The sequence below is a fragment of the Ornithodoros turicata genome, unplaced genomic scaffold (assembly GCF_037126465.1).
Source record: "Ornithodoros turicata isolate Travis unplaced genomic scaffold, ASM3712646v1 ctg00000858.1, whole genome shotgun sequence".
Taxonomy (NCBI): Eukaryota; Metazoa; Arthropoda; class Arachnida; order Ixodida; family Argasidae; genus Ornithodoros; species Ornithodoros turicata.
The window spans coordinates 1,023,243-1,045,142 of NW_026999407.1; the positions used below are offsets into that span (position 1 = coordinate 1,023,243).

The 21,900-nt window shown below is 43.8% G+C and overlaps 2 protein-coding genes across 3 annotated transcripts in view; both read right to left on the reverse strand.

Annotated features, from left to right (window-relative positions):
• LOC135375390 (thrombin inhibitor hemalin-like) overlaps positions 1 to 10,569 on the reverse strand; it is a 30,252-nt gene extending 19,683 nt beyond the window's left edge. The window contains exons 1-3 of one of the 2 annotated variants that reach the window (XM_064608110.1): positions 10,502 to 10,569; positions 5,039 to 5,103; positions 4,912 to 4,971 (exon numbers count right to left, since the gene is read on the reverse strand). In XM_064608110.1, coding sequence (XP_064464180.1) covers positions 4,912 to 4,971; positions 5,039 to 5,075 — 97 coding nt within the window. In that variant the 5' untranslated portion in view covers positions 5,076 to 5,103; positions 10,502 to 10,569. Of the gene's footprint in view, positions 1 to 4,911; positions 4,972 to 5,038; positions 5,149 to 10,501 lie in introns of both variants that reach the window. The other variant, XM_064608111.1, reaches the window with a different exon arrangement.
• Positions 10,570 to 20,603: 10,034 nt separating this feature from the next.
• The window catches only part of LOC135375389 (carboxypeptidase inhibitor SmCI-like), a 33,305-nt gene continuing 32,008 nt past the window's right edge, over positions 20,604 to 21,900 (reverse strand). Inside the window, exon 9 of the mRNA XM_064608109.1 lies at positions 20,604 to 20,659. The gene's annotated coding sequence lies outside the window, so the exon portion shown is untranslated. The remainder of the gene's footprint in view (positions 20,660 to 21,900) is intronic.

Sequence of the window (21,900 nt, forward strand, 5' to 3'; positions counted from 1 at the left end):
CTAATACCCCCAAATGTCTTGTAACCCCACTCCCCCAAAAAAAGAGAACGACCAGAAAGGCCAACAACGCGACAAAAGTGCATGTACCCGTTGTTACCCGCTGATACCCGCGCCGTTTTGCCGTTTTGCGCCGTTGCGCGGTTTCAGTATCGCCGCGGGTTGAGTGTAACGTGTGGAAATATCCGTAATCTGTCCGCAGGTGATGCAGGTGAATCCGGATTACCCACATCCAGTAAACGGACCTTTCGCAAGCCTGACTTACTGATTAATTTTGGCGTTTTTTTTTCTTTTTTTTTTTGCAACTTTCATCGAGAAAACTAACTGGAAAAGTAAGCTTTACTCACATATCCCATGATCATTGGATCTTTCACCCGAGTACCTGTAGCTTGCACTTAAGTAGCTGACAAATTCGACATGGAACATTAAGCGAAGAAGCACTCGTTCGTGGAAATTCCTCTCGTTGCTTTCAACTCAACTCTCTCTGGCATCATACTTGCTGTTCATCACAATATCGTGATCAGATTGCCGTTACTATATCAGTCGTTGTCCCACGCAGACTCTCAAAACAGAACATGACACGCTCTGATATCGTTCTCTTTTCTCATCCGTTTCGTAGTTCTTTTTATTTGCGAGAAGACATTCAGTTGCGTTGCAGATAGCGGGTACAATTCCGGTGTACCCGCACAGCGTCCGTGGATAGCGTGGGTACACCCGCCTCACACGTCGCGGGTCACATATGCGTGTGCTGTGTGGGTGCGGATACGAATTTCCTTGTCCGTGTCAGTTTTACAAGCCCGTAGATAGACAGTTATGTTTGCTTCATAGGTTTTACCATAATCATTATTTTCCCAAAAAATTCCATGATTCCGGGGCGTGTCATATCGTCACGTTTGGATCACCGTAATAAATGCAAAATATATATCTATTAGACTTGCTCTTATTTCATGCCTCCTATTTTTCCAGATACATCTCTCACATGGAATAGATTTCCGTCTTAAGGATTCTACATTTTTTTAGTACTCATTTATATTATAAAATTTAAGGTAGGACTGCTAGGTCAAGAAAAACAGACGAAGGTGGGGGAGGGAGAGACTAAAAATACTAGGAGAGAAGGGGAAGGAGGTTAGTTTGGTCTGCGCATGCGCTCTTGAACCAAGCTTGTTCCCGCGCTGTTGATCTTTACCGCTGTGAGTGGCTCCTGGAGATCACAAGGTTTGGGAGGCCGCCATTTTCCCTAGACCATTGCGTCTATGGGAGCCTCTGGTGTCTGTATAAGCGGGGTTATTTTTTACTTGACCCCATCTATCTCAGGAACCAACTGTCTGATGAGCTTCACACTTTGCTCCGAGGTGTCTTTACGTGTCCGCTTTATTTCGCTCAGGTATTGTCTCGATTGGGAGACGCATTGAAGACACACACACACAAATAATAATAATAATTGGGGGTTTACGTAGCGAGACAACTGAGATCCAAAAAAAATCGTCTCTTCATGCCTGGAAGGTGAGGACTCACCAAAAGGACGCGAATTCCTGCGTTTTTCTTTTCTTTTTTTTTTTTTCAAGAGTGCAGACGCAGTGCGGTTTTCATAATCTACTATGTCAAAATAAGTTTGCGGTCTATTTGTCAATTTAACTAGGCAGGTTTGTACACAATTTGGACTATCTGGGTTTTTGCTGTTTTCGAGGAAAAAAATTTATTTGGGTAAAGACAGGCACGTGGCGCAACGTGACGGGTTTCATTCGGAGAGGCGTAAGCCAACAATTAAGTAGCATTATGCTTGTTCCTGAGATACTTATTTTTTCACTCATCGTCTGCAGGGTTGTTTCTAACACCCGAGAGACAAACATAGTTTGCGAAGCGAAATATAAGGATGAGAAAAGAAGAGCGATCCACGCGATGAAACTCATCATCTCACAATAAAGTTGTTGTTGCCGCTTCGTAGATCATACGGTACAAGAGATACAACTGACCATCTCACAACAGCGCTATCGTAACTGTCTCAACACTGTTCTAGCTTCTTTTCCGCACGCACGTGCAATCTGATGGGTACTGCTCCGCTCGCAATAGGTCATCGGTACTAGCTAAGAATCGTGGGGAAAGGGTCGACTTCCGTGTCTAAACTAGCAGACGACGCACACTATTGGTGCTGAAGGTGGACGTGCCTGGCTCCAGAAACATGTTTAGAAAGCGGTGAAGCGCGACTGTCAGAGCCTGACTAATAGACTGTGTTTTTCTGTGTGTGTGTACATAAACTAATTTCCGACGGTAAGCAGGCAGTAATGTAACATTGAGTATAACGGCTGCAATAAGCAATACCTCGCATTGGGAATAATCAGGCCTTCACAACAGCCATCCATGCTACTTCTGAAGCGTCTAAGGAGGCAATTTTAAACACGCAGCGATCACAAAGCATCTTGCCTATGGGAACCCGTGAGGCGCTTGACACGGAAGCGAGGACACTGACGTCATTTCCGCACGAAATTATCGGTGACCTAAACCGTGAGATGAAGCGGCATTTGGAAGCGAACGTCACGCTGTGCTGTCGAACGAGATTGTTCGTCCTGCGAAGCATCGTTTCCAATCCATTTAGTTCCTTCGCACCCATTATGAGAGCATGCGGTAAAAAGCTGGTGATAAGGAGATGGAGCACGCTCTGTGAGTCAGCAACTTGATAGCGATCTTGTTCCCTGCGAGGTGTACCTCTGTACGTCGCAGCCAAGTCGGAGCACGGCGTTCATTGGACAAAGAGATGGTGTATATCCAATAGAAGGATCATATACACCATCTCGGTTCATCATATACACGCCGGTTCGTCACCACCACCACCACCTCCATTAGTTTCCTCAAACGATTTGGGCGCGTTTGGAGTGACGTACGTGTCTCTTGAAAGACAAGTAAGCTTTCATCACGTACGAAGCGACAGATGAATCCCGTTCCATTTGCATTACTGAATTTCGTCCCGCGTGGAGTAATTTTTGCGCTTGAGTGCCCCTTTAAATATGCTGTGCTGAGTGTTCGGCGCACGTTGTGGGACACTCGGGTGGGCAGAACCGACCGCACCGTTGTCGCTCATCAACATGGTTGTCTCGCGACATAAAACCGCCAATTATCATTATCAGTATCAAGTAGATAAACAATAACTAGCTAGGCATGTACAGTGCCGGACAAAACTTTACGGAACACGCTTGAGCGCATTAGTAGTACTTTGGGGAGGGTTCCGAGAGTTCGGAGAGCCAGTATTAAAAGGGGGTATGGCCATTAGGAAGACCATGTGGAGGCGCTAAAAAAGCGGCTAGACCTGTCAATCAAACTTGTGCGCATTTCATTGGTTACCGTTTTCCATGGGAGCTGCCATGACACCAAATTTTCTACACAATGGAGGATGGTGCTCGGAACGGCGAAGCGGAGATTTCGTCACAAAAAAATTTTCACAGACTACTTTAATTTCATACTGCGAGTATGTATCCTCATATACGCAAAATCTGCTTCAGCATTCGCTCCGCCATCATTATTTACGCGAAAATGGGACGCTTCGTCGCTAACGTTAGGCCTACTTAGGACGGTGTTCCCAAGAAAATAGCATGAAGGACGACCCTTATACGTAGGGTTTTGCATTATGTAATTGAATTTTATTTATACATACATCTTTGCCCATTTTTGATTCGATCTACTTACATTACGCGATTTAAAACTTCATACCGGCGGTCGTCATCGTCATTTCTGCAGTTCTGAGTTTTCCCAACATGCCTCTCTCCGTGCAGACGGAGTTGATAAAAGTAGGCGCGTTTTCGTCTGTCACCAGGGGTATCCGTTTCAATCCAATCAATCCAGTTTCTCCAAAATGGTGGCGCCCAGGGAATAAGGGTGGGGTGTAAGCACTGGATGGATGTAATAATAGACAACTGTATTTTGACCTGTGATTGGCTAGATACCTCAAAAAGTGTGTGGAGCCTCAGGTAGAGGCAGGTCCCATTAATGGCCAGACTTCCTTCTAATATTGGGCACTGGCCAGCTACCCCAGACTGGCTGACATGGTGTGCTCGGTCTCATGGCCAGAAGATACCCAGGACATTAACCTTGGCTTCTGACACTAATCTGATATGACGGCGTCCCCATAGCAGGAGAGATATGACAGTGCTGCCTAAATAGAGAGTTTTTGTGGATCGTTTTACATGCGCTATGATGAGGCGTCTGGCGCAGCAAAGATGTGATTGATGTTGCCTGCTTCGTCGCATGAACGGGAATGTCTAGAATTGTATGAAGGAAAACGCGACCAAAAGGAACATCCAGTACAAGTCAAGTATGCGTGATGTAGATACAGGAGACGCAACTCGGAAAGACATGATAATGTCCGTACAGCATTGGGATTCTTGAATCCACATAAAAGAAAACGTCAGACGGTGCGTTATGAGTGTTTTCCATTTTTCGAATTGATAGGTCTGCTGGATAACTGCTAACGGAACAGTCTTTAGGGGAGGGGAAGGGGTAACTGAGTGCGTTCTTATCTTGCAGATAGACCACTACTTCCATATTCCATCGATTATTATTCAATTCACTTCATTTCATTTCACCGGTCAGGTGTGGGGCTCGGGCAAAAAGCGGGAAAATACAGTCCCCATACAGAGTACAATCAGTATACAATGACGAAACTAGACTATGTCTCCAGAATTCCTAATTCATGTCGTTATATGCTAAATAAACAAACCGGTGGATGCTAATGCGAATGCCAAGTGAACATCAGAATAACTTAAACACAAATACTGACATGAAGTACATAGCTGTCAGAAAAAAAGGAACATTACATGCAATAGTAAATCCGTCCGACTGAGGTTCTTCATTAAAAACAGTTCAGCATACCACAACAATACTCATCGGAGATGGATGCATTTTGTGGGAGTAAAATGATCTTACCCGGTTCAGCACTTCTACGGCTGACTGGGGAAGCAGGGAGCCCTGCGTCGGTTACAGCCACTGCAACAGAGTTATTACAACATCGTAAATATTTCCACATATTTGACGCACGTCGACATATACTCACATGCAACGACGAGGAGTAAAAGGAGAAAGACCTTCATGATTTGTTGATGCTCTTCACCGTGTCAGCTACAGTGCATATTAGAAAGATGGAGATGCTTGTTATCACCAGAACTGTAAAAGATGGTTGTTCACAAACGTTTCTCTCTTGTTTCCACAGGACACTATTTCAATTATTGCAAATCGAGGGCACACAACACGTTATTCCAGGAACACAGGAGAAAACATATTTTTGGAAGAAGGTTTCTTCGCTGACTTGGGAGCAAAGGTGCTACAGAGGAGGCCCGCATTTATTTATTTATAATTCTACCGCCATGTCGAGAGTGCCGCAGAAGGTGTGGATGTTTAGAAAAATACCCTACGTATCATAAGGTATGCCGGATGCGACTGCAGGATGCAAGATATAATTAAGCGACCAGACAGCGGCTCACGAGACATGTGGGAATAAATGCCGCGGCCAAATATCTTTGGTTTCAGAGTTTTCTCGTAATCATATCATTATGTAGTGTAAAGTAAAGAAATGAAGGTGCAACTTATTCCTGCAACAGATAGTCCAAGTAAAGGCCCACTACGTAGCGTGCAAAACACAGCCCATCTGTAGCAGTCACACGTTATGCACGTCGCATCATAGCTTCGACGAACACGGAGTGACAAAAGACACACACCGAGCAGCTCAAACTAACAAATGACACACAACGAAAACTGTGCAACGAGAGAAGGAAAGTCACCAAAGTGGCTTAGGGAAACAGGTCAGCTATGCAGAATCTTAGAAGTGGTCAAAAGAAGATTCCCGCGTAGCGAGGTTGGTTTATGCACTTGACTGGCGCTTGACTCGCGTTTATGCCTCCACTCCCAATGTGAGAGGGCGAAGGAACACAAGTGACGCTATCGGAACTACCCTTATCTTGGGTTGCATTTTCTGTTTTCTTTTAATCTTTTTCCAGGACACAAGGGGCGATAGTGTGCTCTTTCACCCTCTCACATTACGGGTGAGGGAAAGATGCGACTCCGAAGATGCGCAATGAACAAAATAAAGAAAAAAATTGTGTTCCTTCACGAATTTTTTGCGGATGATGTATTGAATAGATTTTTGTTCTGAAAATGGATACGGTATCAGGTGACCAAAGGGACCAGATGTTCCCATTGGGACAACTTGGTAGCTTTTCTAATTAAAAAGTTAATTGTTGAAAGGTAATTAGGACATTGCCTCTATATATTGCAACTGACTTGATCTCAAAAAAAGTGATATAATATCTGTTCGCATTTAGCTGGGACACCCTGTAATAGCGTCAGCCCTCTGACAGACATGGGCTGGGTTTCTCATCTCTAACTGCGTTGACTGCGACCCTTTGCGATTGTGGCACTTTCACTGTGACACACAAGTGTCCAAGTGACGTACGTGTTTCAATGGCTTCAGCCACAGGTATTGAGGGCGGAGTAGCAGGTCCTGATGACTGAGAACAACCTCCCCACGTACTGTAGCTTTACAACCCCCCCCCCCCCCGCATGGTCAAGCTTCATCTTGAATTCATATCACTCAATCCAGCAGCTAGCCTGCCTCTGTGCCATCTTATCATTCATACTGTGAAGATTGCCAAAAACCATGTATTGTTTATATGACCTTGACATTTGTCACGTATGCATCCTGAGAAGCGTCATTGGCACAGGAAGTTACGAAGGCGTTCCCACATATCTCCTGGACAGGCTAGTCCAGGGATCAGCAGCGGATTCGCGGCAAGCTGTTGGCTTTTATTTTCCACCAACTCAGAAAAGTGGATGAGAAGTTCTTCAGTTTTCTCTTCCCTGTGGACCTTACCCCGCTGCAGGCTCCCACGGAAACATACAGATAACATTAAATATACAACGATTTCAGTCGGACGTCCTTACAGGACAGTTGTTTGGAGTGAAATACCCCTGCCACAACGTATCTTTCAACAGGTTGAAGGAGTGAGCGTTCCCTTTAAAGCGTTCACCCCAAGGTCCCTATTCATATCCGTGTCGGTAGCGGTTTGGGACAGAGCACACGTGCTATGTGACGGACCTAACGCTGGCAGTGAGAATTTGCTAATGTAACACGATAACACAAACACTGAAACTCACTGTTCGTGTCGTCGTGTTTTTTTTTTTTTAGATTTTAAAGAATTTGATATATCCTGCGCTCCAAACGCGTTACCCGTACGCGAAGGTGTCGCTGGAGCGAACGACAGCCTCGGCGCTGTCGTTGGCTAAACCAGCGACAACTAGCGCGATTTTGTAGCGCGATTTTGCTCTTGTAGCGCGACGTACCAGCGATGTCGCTCTCTTTGTTACCCGCGCGACGTCGCGAGCGACCGACCTGCCAGATTTCCGTCGTTGTCGTCCGGTGCGACACTGGAATCTAGAGCACAAAGCACACGATAAAGAGCGCATGAAACGGAAAAAAAAAATCCCGAAGTGTGTTGCGCAGTCATGGTGACCATATGCCACCTACACGCATGTTTTTTTTTCCTCTTTTGTCACTATTGAATACACCCCTACTTCTGGTCGGTACAAGGTGTGCTTTTGTATTGCGGGGTGCGCCACATGTCATCATATGTAATTGTTTTGTGCCTGTATATCAACGTCGTGTCAGCAGGCATACGACTCGCTCGTCTCGGCACTGTGTGCTCGACATCGCGTTGTTGTTGCGGCTTGTGGTGCGGGACACGACAAGCCACCTCGTCGTCCTTGGTGCGACGATCGCGCTCAAAAATCGTTCCATGTGGTCATGTTGAGGTGACTGCAGGTCACTTCGCGTGCCTCCTACCAACACTGCAACGGTCGGCTCCCACGTTTAGATCGCGCGTTTGAATTAAGTGGGAACGGCTTTCGTGAAGCTTTTTCAGCTTACCAAGGCAGCAGCTTGGGACATGTGTGAGGAGCTGAGCCCTGCCTTGACGCCAACGTCGCTGAGACACGGCTAGGCGGATACAGCAAAGGCGGGTCTTATACTACACTTTGCGTTCGTCGTGGGATAAACTGAGTGTGTATTCTATCATACGAACTTCAACCGCGGTCAGCGTAGCCGTGTAATATCCAAGTTAAACTTATGTTTGGAAGCAAGAAAATGTAACGTAACGTAACGTAGTTTTTGAGAAGTGTAGCAGATTCTCAAAAATACGATGATTGATTATGAAATGAATGATCGAGGATGAAAAAAAATCAGCGGCGATTTAGCGGTAAATGCGAGAGAAATGCGTTATCATTCAGTGTCTTTTCCGGTCCATACTTGACTTCCGGGTATCCACTTCCGGTCTAAACTCGACTTCCGGTTGTCCACTACCCGTCTATACCTGACTTCCGGTTCTACACTTTCAATTACTATATGTAAGTCAATTTAATGAACCTCTGATTAACCTAAATTACTTTCAATTACCCTGTAATTACCCTTTAATTACCGAAGGTGACCGCAGGTTACATGAGGTAATCTTGAATTTCATTTAATTCCCTTTAGTTACGTTTACTTGCTTTAATTACTCTCAATTCCCCTCTAATTGATGTTCATTACTTTTAAGTACATATAACTACCTCCGGTAACCTGTAGTTACCTTCTGTAAAATTTATTGCATTTAATATTTCTCTTACTTACATAGTATATCTTACATTCATAGCCCTTAAACTCAACTTTCTTGGTTTAATTGCCTTTAATTACCTCTAATTACCTGCAATTACTCTTACCTCTCAATTACCTTCGACTATTTCAATTGCAAATAATTTACCTCGTCTGAAATGAGACTTCTGTCCTCTGCTATGCAATTTAAATCGGAGTTACGCTCTTTCTTGAATACACGTAATAGCTTTATGTAGTAAATTTTCTATATAAACTCTGCTGCCATTTTGAAGTTGCTTTGTTATGTCTAATTGTTGTGTATAAGGATCGACATAGCTCTGTAATGACATGTGCTAGCCCCTTTTGAATTTGTTAGTGTACATGTTCCCAAACTCATTTCTTTTCCCTTTAAATTTGCTCTATAAACTTTGCTGTCATTTTGAAGCTGCTTTGTTATATGTCTAATTGCTGTCTTTCATAGTTCTGTATTTCCCTATTCTTTCTGTGCTGACATGTGCTAGCCTCTTTTGAATTGATAGCGTACACGCTCCGCCGAAAACAATTCTCCCCACAAAGTAGCTAGTTTTTGTTCAGTGTGCAAAGACTGTATTACAGGGCATGCCCTCACAGTCTTATTTCCTATTGATTTTCACGTAACTAGTGAATAAAAGAACCAGAACCTCTATTTGCACTTGCTCTCTTATATCCCCTTTACATGTCCACTTATACCGACACACAGACACACTTACACACAGCTTTTTGCCAGTTTGACACTCCTAATGCTAACGCATTAGTAAACACGGTGATTGATACACCTGCATAGTGTTCTTGTCTATTTGCTTTCATCGTCTATTTTGTGACAATAAGCTTAGCAATGCAAATTCTGCGTTACATTGTACAGGGTGTTTTTTCTAGACATATTTTTCATTTAAAAACTATAAGGGCTAGAGACATGCCGTTTTCACTTCTGTCATCTCTGGCCCGGCGGACGTTCTTAGCCATATGTTGCTCAACCGTCAAATGACTAATTACCTAAAAATCGTTAATTAACTTTTTAATTATAAAAGCTACGAAGTTATCCCAATGAGAACATCTGTTCCTTACGGTGACCTGATACCTGATATCGAAGCCGTTTTCAGAACAAAAATCCGTTCGGTAGATCGTCCGCAAAACATTCGTGAAGGAACACCTTTTCTTTTTCTTTATTTTGTTCATTGCGCATCTTCGCAGACCCGTCTTTCCTTCACCCCCAATAATCACCACCATACACAGAGATTTACTGAAACTTACTTGGCAACTGTCTTAACAGATTTCAATATCGCGGCTAATTCTGTCCACTTCTTTTGCCTGTATGATAGCGTGTAGGACGGCTACAAAATGTCCATCCATAAATTGCGGTGCTCGATCATGAACTGTCTGGTCATGCATGCGTTGGCCGAGAAGCGGCAGACTTTTGCTCCATAGTTAACGCGTTAATCTGTCGTCTGCTTCTAAAGGCAGCGGCATTCGACGTCATTGTCGTCCTGCTGCGCAATTGGCTGAGAGCGCGGCGTCTAAACTCTGCATCCAAGTTGAACTATCCCGAGCGCGTCATCCTTACAGGCGACATGGGAATACCAAAAGTGTCAGGCATCACTTCCATGGGTACTCCTCTATCGACACTATCGGTGGCGCTGCTCGGAATAGTACCCCCAGCATTTATAGCCACTCACGTTAAACCAGAAGAGAAGTCCTTAGTTCCAAATTTGACCATCGATAGATATGTAAAGATCGCAGAAAATAGAGCAACTCTAAGATCGGGACACACTGTACTTTTTAGATGGCCGTAACAGTCAGTAAAGTACAGTAGTAGTAGTCAAGTAGCACTGGGTATGTGGACAGGGGCAGAATGTGGCTTACTATTTGGTCAGGAGTGCAGAAGTTTCGCAGACGACTACTGTTTCTGTCAGCGTGGCTGTCGTTTATAAACCCCCCGACACATCCGGGAGCAAGTACGCGTGCAGTGATTTGATTGGTTAGAGAGGATCAACTCATATACTGTATACTCTTGTTAACACTACGCCGGTTTATGTAACATCACCAGAAGCCTCGAATGGATGGATGCATATACAAAGAAAAAAATGAATAAAGCCTCATATTGTGGCATCTAATAGATTGTATTGGCTCATTGTAAAAACTGGCCAAAAATCATATAAAACACCGACCATTATCTGCGCTATACAAAATATATCCCGAGTTATGCATCATTTAATAGAACACAATGCTGCACGTCCCCGCTTATATTAAGGACACTAAAGACCGCCGCGGGAAAAAAGAAAAATATGAAATAGTGAAGAACCAGCATTCATAACTGCAACCCCATATGCGCTCATCGTTGTTATTTCTCTGCACTACACGAGGAAGGTGACCACGTAGACGAACAGATGCTTAAATATTCAATTTGACACACGTTTGCTGTTGTCCGACTTTTAGAAGTAGAGCTATCAAGTGTACGAACTTTCAAAGTTTAGGGGGCAACTTTGAGTTTCCGCATTCCTCCCAAACTATACAAACATCTTTTTAGGCGCACCTGAAAAGCTTCTGACATCAGCTCATCAACTCTTTTTCATGAATGGACCACACGTATTAACCTGATCGCTTTTCCAGGCATTTAACTCCATTCAGTACGTTCTTGCTCAATTACTCCGCAACAGAGGTATATCTTTTCCGTGGAACATTATCACTCAAAGTCATTTTTAGCTTTTCCTTACATCATTACCTTCATACTAATGTCTTTCGCGAAAAGTTTCTGAGAAAACATCTGGCTTTGAACAAGTCAGAAGAAGATGAGTCTCTGTTGGAAATGTCTCGCCCTAAAGTTCTTCTCCACCGGTCGCTGGATTGCTTTTCCTTTGACCAAGGCACCTCTTCTATGACCACTCCCTTCTCATCCAGCACATTTTGGCAGAAAACATAGACCTTATTTGGACTCTGTTGAAATCTTCAGTGATTTCGTTGAACGCGAATCTCATCGGGATAGCACAACAAGGTCCCGATAAGACACACTTCTTGGATAAGTAGTCCATCGTACGCCTCGTCGTCCAGAACAACTGCAATGGCTTCAGTGAGCAATGAAAAAAACCGTTCAGCGTGAACCGCATGGACCGAAAAACGTTCGAATTCTTTCCGAAACCAAGTCGGTGCCGAACTATTTTCGGCGACTAAAGCTTCGGTCCGAGATATCTCCGCCGAAATCGGAACTGTGGGCAGCCGAAAAACCAGAAGGGGGAAGGGGGACCATAGCAACAAACTGTTCCTTCTATGAATACAGGGATTATCTAATTGAGCTGGAAGTCTGAAAGGAGATGTCCCTTCTCTGTTGTTCCAGCCTCAGAACATCAGTTCTCTCATGTTACCCATGTTCAGAAACCTTGGGAACTTCGACTCCAGTTCGGTAGCAGGCGGTCATGCGCCGAAAAAGGTTCTGTCCCGATTTCGGTTCGGGCAGACTTCGGTTAGTTTTTCGTGCCATGCGGTTCAGCCTTTATTGGAATTCCACTCGAATATATTTTTTAGATGCGATGTGGGCAAGCATTGCGCTTGTGTCGTCATACAGTTGGCAATACAAAATATATCCAACGTGCATAGAAATACATTTCTTCGTATAGCCGCCACGGTGGTATTTGGTATCTCAAGCACAACAGAGTCACTAGTTCTGAGCTATCAAGTTTTGATCTGTGTGACCCTAAAGTGCGCCAAACTTGTCACTTCAATGGCACTGCGATCGAATGTACAGTCAATCGTATTCCTGCCAATATAGAGGAGTCACTTATTTGCGAGACTACCAATTTTTGTTAACTGATTTCTTGCCAGTAATAAGCATAAGAATCTTCAATACCCAAGATATCACGTGCGAAATATTCATGCAGATAAATTCAGCCATGGCTGCCGCAGGTAGAGCCATTGACCCTGTTCATTTTAAGTTGTCCAGTTAGAGTCACTTTGGATTACAGTAATTGAGGTCGCGGGTATTTGAGTTCGACCAAGCGAAATAATCACGAGTTCGTTCCAATTATAAAAATGCTAATCGTTGTCACCTGCCAGGATTCATATATTTAGTGGCTACTTGTTACCTATTCTCAAAGACGTGTTAAAACTAACAACACTGTATTTTTTTCTCACACCAGAACATTGTCCGAGGCGTTGTTCCTAAAGCAAAATCTGGTGTGAAGGGAAGTGGACGCCGATAGGCTGTTCGAAGAGAGAATGATCTTCTGTTTGTGTAAACATACTCAGGCACTTTCCTCTACATTCCCTTACCGGTTCGCTGGGTTTTCTACGCTTAAAATCTCGTGGTTGCTCGTTGATGCATTTTATTTCTAATCATTAACAGTATGTTTGGTCAGTCATGTAGACCCATTTCCCATTATAGCTCACCTATGTGCCGACTTCTTCCTTCGAACATATGTATATCGTTCTTTCCTTTGAACGCGTAAATGGAACATGGTCCAGCATGTACGATCCACTGCTCCGTCGTCTGCAGGACATAAAGGTCACCATTTTATTTCTCAACAAGGCTGGGTCCCTGCCTCAACACAAAGCGGACGATATAGTTAAGTTCCCCCTAACACGCGTTTCGATGGTGTCGCCATTAATAATAGACCGTAAATATTGGTCCCTCCCCTAGTTCTGTTGAACGCACTTAATTTATTTTAAGTATTTTGATAACCTCTAACGATCCTTCATTACATTTCTTTTCAATAGAAGATTTCTTCCTTTATGAGAATGTAGTACGACGCGCGGACTAGGCAAATCACAGCCGGGAAGTCCTCGTCAAATGGCGAACGCTGTTGAAAGATTAACGGCATCGATTTCCTTTCAAAGGGTTTCGGAAACAATTTGTGCAAAGCGTGGTCTACTTCCGTTTCCTACGTGTCCCATTATTATTGTAGACGGTTACACATTAGAAGGATATCATGAGTTCGGTCTGAATGGAAAGGAGTTTCCTTTGAAAGGAAACAGGATGTACTACTGCTGTTGAGAGAACTGGCACAAATTGTTGCCACTAGTGCTGCATAGAGAGGTCCTACACCGAAGCCCTCCGGCTTTGCTCTCTTACTCAAAATTGTCCCCGCATTTTAGTAGACGTAATGTCTCAGTTAAGAAACACTTATCTCCCATGTTCAATAACGCTATTGTATGAGGTGGGAGTACATTGATCATTACATGCAATAGAGCCTAAGAAAACAAGAGTAAAGGGAGTTTGCCCTGTTCACTTCGTAGTGTTTGTCGTCTTGTTTTGCGACGTAAATTGTGACCCTCGTGCACAAGTGAAGGCAGGCGTGAAAGCGAGGCTGTGTGACGCATCGAAAACGTCGTGCATCCCACATGCAAACGCATTTATGAGAAAACCCCGTCTCTTCTGCCACGGTCTTCCTGGTAACGCAGAATAGCGGGCACATTTTTTCTTTTAGTTCGTGGGTCGCGCCCCACAGTTTTGGAACCCCTGCTAAAAGCAATTGATTTCTGACAGTATTTGACATGTTCAGGGATGATATTTTTCTCTCTCTCAATGTTTCATTACGGAGGGGATCTCACACGGGTAGACTCTCTCTGAGGAACTCAAACTCCCGGGAAAAGCGTATTAAACGTATATTTTCGAATAGTCAAACGCTTCGTAAGGAAAGCCGTCGTGTGGCTGGAAGAAGTGAAGCAGCGGCTAGGCAACAACATTAACTCCTAATTTGTAAGTAACTCCTTAACTCCTCATTGACTCCTAAGTAATGGCCTAATGGCCCCTTGATGTATTAATAAATAATCATAATAATAATAATAATTTCTGTGAGACCTAAGCTTTGGTGCAGTATGCCCAGAGCACAGCGTTGGCCCTGGCGAGAGCAAACATTATGCCATTCGTGTGATGTTTTCACCTCATGGTAGCCACTTATTGATTACTCGATGTGTGGTCGCTTATCATGGCAGCTGCGCCACTTGATCACAGTGATCAATCCGTCGACAGGAAGCAGACGGAAGAGTACGCGGTTGGGATCCGCGGATCCGACAAAATGCTATCAAAGCAGGAAAATCGTCTCGCGCTTCAAACATCCTGACGGGAAAATTATGAAATTCACATATGCGTCATGTGCATCAAATTACGTCCTAGATGCGTACCATCTCAAGGTCAAGATCAATGTGAAATAATATATATTGGCTGTATGTAGTGGTATATTTTATACTGCATGCCAGCTATATGAGCGAACTTAAATATTGCACAGTCTTTAGATTCATTCGACAACGACATGTCTAAAGTAAGGTATTGCACAGAGAAGGCTACAGTAACGGATAAGTACCGTCTTTGTATTTACGTTACTCTTTTTGGTAGCGGTAATTGTATCTGGTTACTTTTACAAATTTGTACCGACGCTAGTATTGCGTTACTTTTCGATGCAGTAGCGGGCAGCGGTATTTCGTTACTAAGGTTTGGTAGCGGGTACAACAACGACTATAACCCACTATGTACCTTCGATACATCGCTGATATACGTATAATATGGGAACACGGGGAACACGAAATTCAAAAGTTCGCAGATCTACTAAACACCGCGCACAGCACTATAAGGTTCACATCACAACACTTAACTCACCCAATCAACTTTCTCGGCACCACAATATAGCTAGGCAACGGCAACCTCACCAAAACCCTGTGCAAAAAGCCAAGTGACAAACAACGATACCGTCACTTGAACAGTCACCACCCGCACCACTGTAAGGTTGGCATTCCTAATGGGCAGAGTGTCAGACTGCGCAGAGTTCGTTCAAACGACACAGATTATACTGAGAAGCTCGACGAACTCTGTAGCACGCTTGCCCAAGGAGACTACCCAGACTCCCTTCTAACCGAATTCCATCGCAAGGCACTCACACTGAATCGAAACGATGTTTTGGAACACCGAAAAGATTCTGACACGAGCCAAAGAAGCTTCATCGCAAAATATTCCAACGCACTTCCAAACAACAAAGCCATTCTAGGAAACACGAGCCCCTTCTCTAAAGCAATGACGGGCTCAGGAGTATGTTCACCCATTTAATACAGCTAACGTACCGACGCGCAAAAACCCTAGGAAACTCCTTTGTTAACGCAAGAAAACAAAAACAAAAAAAAAGAACACCCAGTACAATGGAACACACCCCTGCAACCTCCCGCGCTGCAAAACTTGCGAGCACATTCAACACGCTAACTCCATCAAAAGCACAGCGAACAATTACACCCACTCTGTTAACGACGCATTCACATGCACAAGCTCTAATGTCATATACTGCATTGAATGCAGCGACTGCTCTATCCAATACATTGGTGAAATAGGCGAACAAATGAACAACCGCCTCACCGGACTCAGAACAGACACCTGAAACAAACTCCTCAAAGCAGTCGCTGAACGCCTTAACACTCCTGCCAATTTTGACAACATTAAACTATATATTCTAGAAACCGGGTTCAGATCCACAATTGACAGACGTGACAAGGAGTCTTATCTTATGTACAAGTTCATCGCCCTTCACCCTTTCGGTATTAACAAATCACGAGGCACCTTAGAACCGCTTCACAAATAAAATACGCCCAGACCTTTTTCCTACTACTATTCTATCCCCTTTAACATCTATCGACACTGTTATGTTCTGAATGGCCACTACTTCATTGCATGCCACAACTGTGTATATATACAGGGCGTTTCAAAAAACGTGTCATTCGGACTTCGTAAAAAAACGGGGCGACGGAAAAATACGGGGTAAACGGCACTTGTGTGGCAACTGAATTTGCCATCTGCAAAAATATTTTCATTTGATTTTAATTAAAATAAATCGAATTTCTTTAATTGAACTTCAAAATTTCCCAAGTCAACCTAACGTTTGTTTTACAGAATTAGAGAGCCCGTAGCAAACTTAGTCAGATCCACCAAGAAATCCGCTCGATATTGCAAATGGAACTGCCAAAAAAAAGTCCCGAAATTGAGGCTTCAGAGTTTCGGGTATGCAACAGCGCACCAAATCAGTCGCAAAAATGCGCGGAGGGCAGGATATGCTCCTGCCCCCATGAAGCTAGAACAGTTTATCGCCGGACCGGCGTGCAGCACAAGACGCGCAGATAACAATGCAGGTGACATTCCACCATACGTTGATAAGCGGCAAACAAAAATGATTCCGCCTCTTTTTTCCCGCCCTGTGTTTTTTCGACCTTCTATCTTTCATGGGGGCAGGAGCATGTCCTCCTCTCCACGAATCTTTGCGTCTGATTTGGTGCGCCGTTTAATACCCGAAACTTTGCAGCCTCAATTTCGGGAATTTTTTGGGCTGTTCCATTTGCAATATCGAGCGGATTTCTTGGTGGGTCTGACTAAGTTCGCCACGGGCTCTCAAATTCTGTAAAAAAAACGTTAGGTTGACTTGGGAAATTTTGAAGTTCAATTAAAGAAATTCGATTTATTTTAATTAAAATCAAATGAAAATATTTTTGCAAGATGGCAAATTCAGTTACCACACAAGTGCCGTTTACCCCGTATTTTTCCGTCGCCCCGTTTTCTTGTTAAGTCCGAATGACACGTTTTTTGAAACACCCTGTATGTGTGTATAATATGTGGTATAATATAAAGGGTGTTTGCTGTAACGTGTCCCTGAATTATATAAAAAATATAGACGTTGTACGTAACACGGATGCCGCTCGCTGCATTGGTCTTTGCGGCACTTTTGCCACTAGGGAAGACTGATTTTGTCAAATTTTAACTGCAATAAATTGAATTTTTAAAATTGATCACGCTAATTTGCCAAGTCAACCTCACGTTTTCCCAACGGAAATGGAAAGCACATATGCGATTTACCCCGAAACATAACTGAAGGCGTCCAGCACCACAGCAGGAGCACATGAAAAATATGCAAAAAGCGCGTTTTGGGACCCGCAAGTCGCCGGGCGCGAGTATTTCAGCGCTATGCGGGTCGTCGTTGCTCGGCCCCCTTGACATTCCCCCGCCTCACAAAATTTACTGCCTCTCATAAGGTCACCCCTTCATTTTCACCTGACGCTTTCTGTCGCTCCACGCGTATCGCTTCTTAACCTTGAACGACGGCACTAATAGCGGGCATAGCGTTGAAATACGCGCGCCCGGCGACTTGCCCGTCCCAAAACGGCGCGTTTTGCATATTTTTTCATGTGTTCGCGCTGTGGTGCTGGACGCCTTCAGTGATGTTTCGGGGTAAATTCAACATGCGCTTTCCATTTCCGTTGGAAAAACGTGAGATTGACTTGGTAAATCAGCGAGATCAATTTTAAAAATTCAATTTATTGCAGTTGAAATTTGACAAAATCCGTCTTCCCTGCTGGCGAAACTGCCGCAAAGACCAATGCACCAAGCGGCATCCTTGTACAATGTCTAGATTTTTTGTATAATTCATGGACACGCTACAGCAAACACCCTGTACATGTTACAAAAAAAAAAAGAAAACAGTTGGCTTGCTCTGAAAATTTGCCCACGTAACCACTAACCTCCTTATCTTTCGGAATGGTCGCCCATTCCTGCCTGTTGTCCCGTTGTTCGTTGACTTGGCATTTCTGTAACCGGCCTGGAGCCAAGATTCACATAATCCCCTCCACACTCTAACAAAGCGGCCATTCACTTCGGCCGTAAAAGCCTTCCTTCCCCCCGGGCTGTTGACCCACAATTCCCATGAACCTTTAACAGCACCTTTAAATACCATGTTAGCCCAAAAGAAGAACAGTCTCTGTTCGAAATATCACCGTTACTCGTCCTGAGGCAATTCCCTTCATCCATCATACGATACATCTTCGTGCCTTAGAAAACAGGCCGTAGCCTTTGATGAATCAGGCAAACGTTCCTGAGTTAATTGTAACAATAAATTTTGCAATCCGTAAACTTTCAGTCTTGTAACCTAGACATTAATAGAGTTTTCTTCACCCGTGTTCCGAGCAGGAACGCATGCGTCCACATTCAAACTACTTTCCCATATGAAAATGGATTTTTCCTTTCTGCAGACTTCTTGTGGACTTCTTGTTTCCTGTCTTGACAGTGTGTTGACTTTGACTTCTTGCTGATCAAGTCAACAGGAATCGCTATTGACATCATTTTTACAATCTCTTGAACTACCTTGTGTACCTTCTGTGGACAAGGTATATAGATGTCGCTGTTGACAGTATGTGGACTTTCTATGCGCCTATGTAGCAAGTACTTATTTCAACCGTTTTTTTTTACATAGATGAATCCCGTATTATGAATTAATATTATGAATATTATGAATAATTATCGGACAGTAATGTCCACAGAGGTCGACCTCAAGGGGGCACCGAGCATCCCATAGGGGGTGGGGGATATATGTATACATACAGGCATACTGCTCTATTCATTACGAGACAAGCTGGGTAATATCAGCAATTTCTGGGTGTGTTGTAAAAAACCATGTGTGGTGTACACCACTCCTGGGAGGTGGAGCGGTCCGTGCTATCGGCTCTCTAAACAAAGCGGTATTTGGATCTGACCTTATAATTAAATGTAGCAGCTTGAACGCAACTTTGCCACCGTTTAACTACATTTTTAAAACACAAAATACATTTTCGATGGCTTTGAAAAGACGGTTCCTCTATTATTTATACTTCAGTTCAGTACACAATATATTTCCAACTTATACGACCACATGAGGATCATGCGCATGCGACAGGTTTGCTGCACATTTTGATTCTGCGCCTCCGTGCCTCGCCCTCGCCTCATCACGAGATAGTCATCGCCATTAGCATCATCGGAATGTCGTTGTTGGGACGGTTGCAACATGTTTCAATTGTCTCAGGCTTTCAGCGTTCGCTCGTCAATTACAGAACAAAGGAGGATATGATTTTGCGTCGTAAGAGATAAGGTGTGTGATAGAAGTGTCGTGTGTCATCAAGCTTCACTTATATTCATACCATGACTTGTGCTGTAGGGTTTTGTATGTTTCGAGCGGCGGCAGCAGTTTTGCGTCCCGTCAGGTAAGTGTACAAGTATCAGTTCGTGGCTGCTGTTGATTGTGAACCAAATTTGTTGTTTCTATGACCATTCTACTCGGTTTTACTCACTTGTGTTTGAACATTACTAATTTGCGATTGAACGCCCTATTCAGACACATTTCTCTCCAGCGCTTCAGAGACATCGCTTTCGCCGAAATTCAGTGAATTTTTAAGTCCACCGTTATCGTGGGTCACCGGAAGAACTCAGACCGCAACCTGTCATTGACTGTCTATTGTGCGACGCGACACTGTATGGCATAAAGCATGCGTACGTGTGGAATACTTCGCTACTGTGTGCGCGGGATGTTTTGTATGATTGTGACGACACTGGATACCACTTTCAAGGTATGCATTTTCGGAATAAAATAGATACATATATAGTTTTGTTGTAGTACTTCATTTCGTGTATTTTATGCGTGTTGCGGTTGAGTGAACAATAGAACGGAGAAATTCAACAGATTCAACAATTCACTCACCGAAAGTCCACAAAAAGTCTTCACATCACACGAGGATGGCGTTTTCAGTAAATCATGTATCTTCCTCGATTAAGAATATACCGAGTGCCTCACGTAACGGTCGCAAAGACTTTTAAAAAACGAAGGTAGTTTCGTGGCTGACGCCGACTCATTGATAGCTGAGTCACAACAAAGTCAACAGAGAAATTGAGATCACATATAACAAGACATACACATGAAGGTCACACGAAATTTGTGTAAAGTATATTGAGAGTCTACAGAAAGACCTGTTACCTTCCTGTGAATAATTGTCAACAAGACTTAAAGTTCCATAAGTCAACAAAATCAATATGTTAGGTAAACACAAGGGTAATAGAAAGTCTACTGAATGTCTGTGCTCTCTATTGACTAAGTTCTGTAGAATGGGAACAAAAGGTCAACAGCCATTTTTGTAAGGGATAGACTGTGCTGACACGTGAGTCGCCACAGTGTGTTACTAAGTTGCGGAATTTCAAGTCGAGGAATTCATTCAGGTCATTTTGAGCTTTATTGCAAGAACCTTTTCTTTTCCCTCGTCAGCCTGCAAGAGAGAGAATAAAAACATAGGTTGCTGAGCACTAAAAAAAACAACTCTTTGCACTTGATATTGTTAGGAAGCTGCAGAAACAAATTGTGAAACATGCTATTTGCGTTCCCATGATGCCGCTGACGACAAGATGGGATCTTTTCAAATGTGTCATAAAGGCTGTTTTCTGACGAGTGGAACATCCAGTTAACAGGGAGGTTGCTCTCTTTCCACCAATTCGAGAGGTGGTGGGAATCTGCCAAAATCACCAACCGAGGTCAACACTGCTTGATAGGAGCCCATCACGGTATGGATACCTATCGAGGTGACCCAGCGTTCTCTTTGGCCAATCGCTGCCGAGTACGCTACCTAGATACAGAAGGCTGCCTCCTCTCCCTCCTTCGCTACGTGGACGTCAGAATTCGTCTGCTACTGCGATTCGTCCTTCTGCAAATTCAAGAACACGCAAATGATTGTAGAACCTGTAGACTTGAATCTGGGGACCCAAAGTGCAACGCGCTTTCCAGAAAATCCGTCTTGAGAAATATATTGAACCGTTTTGCGCATTATCTTAAAGTTTTCCCATTTAGTACGCGGGGACGTTGAATCACTACTCGCAGACGATGCTTGTGGTTCGACTACGACCGCCGAAAGCACGTTCGTGATTGGCTACGGCAGTTGAAAACACGATCCCCATTGGCTGACTCTTAGTTGTTACGTCACGTCGACGGGTAAGCAGGCTTTCTGTATCTAGGTGCTGTTGGTTTTCTCTCACTCTCGACGACCCCCCACACACGGGCTACCTAGCACCTTGCGCAGTTGCTGGGGCAAACTATAAATACCACGATTCATGTTTGTCGTGGCCTATCTGTCCCTCCTTCCAATAATGCAAACTTGCTATCCAATCCGTTTCAGTTTCGTGTAGGTAATGCATTTCTACTACCAGGAAATGGTAAGATATTCTAGCTTCGTTAATTCACACGAATAAGCCAAAATACAGCAAACACTTGAAACATTCTTCCATTCTGCTCCCGACCTGATGCGCGAGAATGGGTTTCTGCAAAATTTTAAATACTTTCCGACGTTTTGCTTCGTACATAACGTCTTTCCATCACATTTTTTAATTGTCACTACGGTTCCTGGTACAGGTAGCTTCGGAAACATTCGATGTTGATGTTGTCGAAAAAAATAATAGGGAGAGATTGAATTCGTCAGACGACAAATTCGGCTCCTCCCATAAAGGAAACATTCGAATG